The sequence below is a fragment of the Euprymna scolopes genome, chromosome 31 (genome assembly GCF_053919585.1).
Source record: "Euprymna scolopes isolate OS-2025 chromosome 31, ASM5391958v1, whole genome shotgun sequence".
In the NCBI taxonomy this organism is placed as follows: Eukaryota; Metazoa; Mollusca; class Cephalopoda; order Sepiida; family Sepiolidae; genus Euprymna; species Euprymna scolopes.
The window spans coordinates 65,149,353-65,153,600 of record NC_136512.1 but is presented as its reverse complement, the minus strand read 5'-3'; the positions used below and the strand labels follow the sequence as shown (position 1 = coordinate 65,153,600).

The 4,248-nt window shown below is 31.6% G+C and overlaps 1 protein-coding gene across 2 annotated transcripts in view; it reads left to right on the top strand.

Moving 5' to 3' along the window:
- Positions 1 to 919, top strand: part of LOC145255764 (clathrin heavy chain linker domain-containing protein 1-like) — a 76,920-nt gene extending 76,001 nt beyond the window's left edge. For both annotated transcript variants that reach the window (XM_080114425.1, XM_080114426.1), the window contains exon 9: positions 705 to 919. In XM_080114425.1, coding sequence (XP_079970551.1) covers positions 705 to 898 — 194 coding nt within the window. In that variant the 3' untranslated portion in view covers positions 899 to 919. The remainder of the gene's footprint in view (positions 1 to 704) is intronic.
- The last annotated feature ends 3,329 nt before the right edge of the window (positions 920 to 4,248 follow it).

The following is a 4,248-nucleotide window of genomic DNA, read 5'->3' as shown; positions in this document are numbered from 1 at the left end:
ATTTCTTCTGCTACTCAACGATGTTTTCCAGCTACTATGCTTAGAGTAGTTTACACAACTCGAACCTTTTTCTCTTATTTTCGTAAAGATGTTTTGCCAACCATTCAAAAGAACTCTGTTGTTTATAAATTCGTTTGTCAGTGTGGAGCTGACTACGTTGGCAAAACGTCCCAAAGATTAGAAATGAGAATATCCCAACATATCCCTCGGGATATTCGACTACACCAGGTTTCGAGAGCATCCGGGCACTCCCAGGCTCATGAGTCTGCCATTGGCGATCACCTGTTGAGTATAAATAGGTGTGCCGATCAATATTCCGATGGGTGGTTTTCTGTTTTATACAGTGCTAGGTCGAACTATCATCTCAATATCATTGAGGCGTTAGTTATTAACAACTCTCGACCTAGCCTGTGTAGACAAAAGATTCTTAGACATCAGTTGGAGATATTCATTGATTTAAAACCACCTGAACAGTGAGATTTTTTTTTTTTTTTTTTTCCACTGTTCTTCCAACTGTAACCTAAATTCCCCTCTTCCCTCATTCGTTTTCTTAGTTTTTAATCTATCATTCTGACGTTTCCTCTTAGAGGGTCAGACGATAAGGCCTTAGGGAAAATTTTAATTTCACCTGCCCATTTCTTGTTTTTTTTGGTATTTAAATATATATATATATATATATTCATTTTTATTCATTTTTATTTTAGGTAAAAAAACTGGCAAGAATATTATCCATCAATTAATATCGTCTGAAGCGATGCCTCTGAGTAATGAGTGGATTTCCATGGCTAAAAGACTGGAACAGCTTGGCCAGAACCAAACGGCGTTAGAAATTTTTGCTGCAGTATTTTCAGAAAACACTATGTATGCGGCCATGAAGAAGAGTGAACAACCTAAGTAAATAAAATGTTATATTATTGTTTTTTTTTTGTTTTTGTTTTGTTTTAAATTTAACTTGTTTAATTCGTTTATATATATATATATATATATATATATATATATATATATATATACATATATATACATATATATATGTATATATATATATATATATATATATATATATATATATATATATATATATATATACTAGCAGAAGTACCCTTCGTTGACTGGGTTCAAAAACAGCCTACAGAAAATGGACTGTGATTGATGAAAGTATGATAGGTTATGAAAGGGGAGGGTTGTAAAGAGATAGGTTTTGATACTCCAAAATTTTACCCAAAGCAAAATATGATGAAAGTAAGGATAAGTTTTGTGAAAATATATTTTTTTATATCAACTTTGTTTCCATTCGTAGCCAAGAGTGACCAACAAAGAGAAAATGTTATATATATAATAATATAAATATACAAGAAATAAATGTTACCATAGTAAAAAAAAAGTTACTTTTATGGTAGAAAAGTTAATTGGTTTGTATTTTACAGTAGTTTGTAAAAAAAAAAAAAAATTTTTTTTTAATTCACGAACCGGTTTAAAAAAAATCAAAATGGTAGCGACTTTGAAATGGAGAGCCTCGTTTTCAATTTGAAGGAGGGGCAACGGAGCTTTGTGTGCTAACAATTTAAGAGACTTCCGTCAACGTAAGGAATATTTATAAACATTTTAATGCTTTCCGTTATTTTGTGTTTGAGGAATATTCGATTATGGCATGTGTAGTTTATATAAAAATTAATTTAAGTAGTTATCGCCTCAAATTTCGTTTTAATTTTGGTTCGCTGAAATTATTTCAAGTCAAGAGCATTAAAAACTATTTCAAAACAAAAAAAACATGAACTGAACTTTTATTGACTATGGTAACATTTATTTCTTGTATATTTATTTTTTCGGGTAGTCGTTTGCTGGCTTTTCTGCTAAACACACTTACTAAATAATATTGACGAAATATCGAAAAACAAAGAAACAAAAACAGTTTTGAAAAATAATGAAGCTTTACTTACTTTAGTAAAATAATCCGAAACAGCAAAATGGGATATTAAAAATTAAACACGTAATTACTTTAGTTTTTTAAAGCGAAGAATCGATATAAATATGAATAAGAAGAAAATGGCGGTTTTCAAGCAGAACAGCTTCGTTTCAGTTTTACAGTATTGAACAGTGTAGTATTGCACCATCAGATTCAGGGTTGTACTATTGTAATGTAAAAAACACGCAGAAAGGGTTGTAATCAAATGAATTCCTTCTAGTATACTGACAAAAAAAAGCTTAAACAGCTATATAAATAAAAATAAAAAGATTATGTAAATGTTTTTAAAAAGACACGTAATCACGTGAGCAGGATTTTTTTCCTTCTTTTGACACGATAACAAGTAACGTTCTTATTTTTTATTATTTATCTATTTTCGAAAGAGTGCCACGTGCAAGTGGAGAAGGAAAAAAACAGAGTTATGCAAAATTTGTGTTGAGAATTGTCTAAAGTTCCAATTTTTTTTTTTGGCTTTCACTTTAATAAGAACGTGAATTTATGAGGTGAATTTATTCGACACAATATGATTCAACTCAAAAAAAGAAATAAAAGCTGCCGTGAATCAGGATTAAAGTTAAGGTGTTATTGTGGACCCTCACCCCTTTTAAAAAACCTTGTTAAACTTTGTGACATATTTACATTCTATGGAGGTCAGGCGCGAACGAACACCCAATAATTTTATTATACCATATTTCTTCAAACTGAAACATAATTATCAAAATATACTCACGCAAATAGATATGAAAAGTCTTTATTAAAGTTTGTGCCATATTTCCATGGAGTACAGGGGCGAATGCAGACCCCACAATTTTCATGAACCACCGTTCTGCCAGATCAAACATACCCATTCCTGATCCTCGATACATCTTTTATCATTATATGTAATCAGTTTTTTAAAATAGTCAACCATATAGGAACCTATTCGTACGTCTGTGTGTGTGTGTATGTGTGTGTGTGTGTGGTCACGAATAGGTTCCTATATGGTTGACTATTTTAAAAAACTGATTACATATAATGATAGAAGATGTGTGTGTATATATATATATATATATATATATATATATATATATATATATATATATATATATATATATAACAACTTTTTGTTCTGAAATAGAACCAAGACACCCTTTTCACAAGTATACCAAGAAGAACAGTTGGAAATAAGTTGTACACTATCCACTGTGAATATGCAATTCCTACAACTACATACCTTGAAAACGGAGCTATTAAACCTGATATAGTAATAAGAGACAATAAGGAGAAAGAAGCAACCTTAGTAGAAGTTAGTGTTGCCGGGTTATACAAAGCTGAGAGGAAAAGATAGCAAAATACCAAGGTCTTATGTAAGACATGAAAAGAAACTGGAATCTTGGGAAGATTTCTATCATTCCAGTAATTATAGGTGCAACTGGTCTCATGACAAAAGAATTAAAAAAAATTACCTGACAAATATATCCGGTGAACCAAGTGCAAGAGTGATTTAAATAAGCGCACTTGAAGGGATAGTCAGAATCTTAAAAAGAACTCTTGGTTAGAATATTTGAGTAGAACGGGTTAGTGTTTGGCACTTGGTAGAATTTCCAATCCCCAGCTTGAACAAACTAAAAAAAACCCAAAAAAAAACCTATACAGCCCTGACTTCAACACTGATGTACGGCATACATTTTTCATAAATGAATATTTTTCCTTTTCTTACAAACAGGACATTCATCCTTTCTTCAGAAATCAACAATTTTCCCTTCCCTACTAATGGGACATTCATTTAACACCACATGGACTTCCTATCTATTGTCTACTGATAAACCCTATTTCCTTTGTTGCATTTTGCCTCTTTTTTTCTTTTACTTCCCAACACCTTGGAGGAGGCGCTTATAGTATAGTATAAATATATACTGGAGTAGCCGCATTTCAAAGCATTGCATTAGTGCTGCCAACTATTGGCCTAAACTGTTAAAATCTGAATTACACTTACCAGAATGTAAGAGAATGAAAGATAAAACTAAGGAGGTAATATCGAGGCTACCGAGAGAGAAGGCCGGTGAACATGACAGTGTGACGTCATTACCAGATCAATATGTAGGTATATGGTGCCTAAAGTTTCTTGTGCTCAACCACGTAACCACGCTAATAGCCATAAAAAATATACAATCTTATGAATCTTCTATCTTTCAAAATGTTATGATGAGTCATATTATTTAGATTATTCAAATTACTGTTCTTAGATTGAGTGTTATTTTCACAATGTTTCGGTTGATTTAACCTTCAGCCTTCTTCAGATGTAT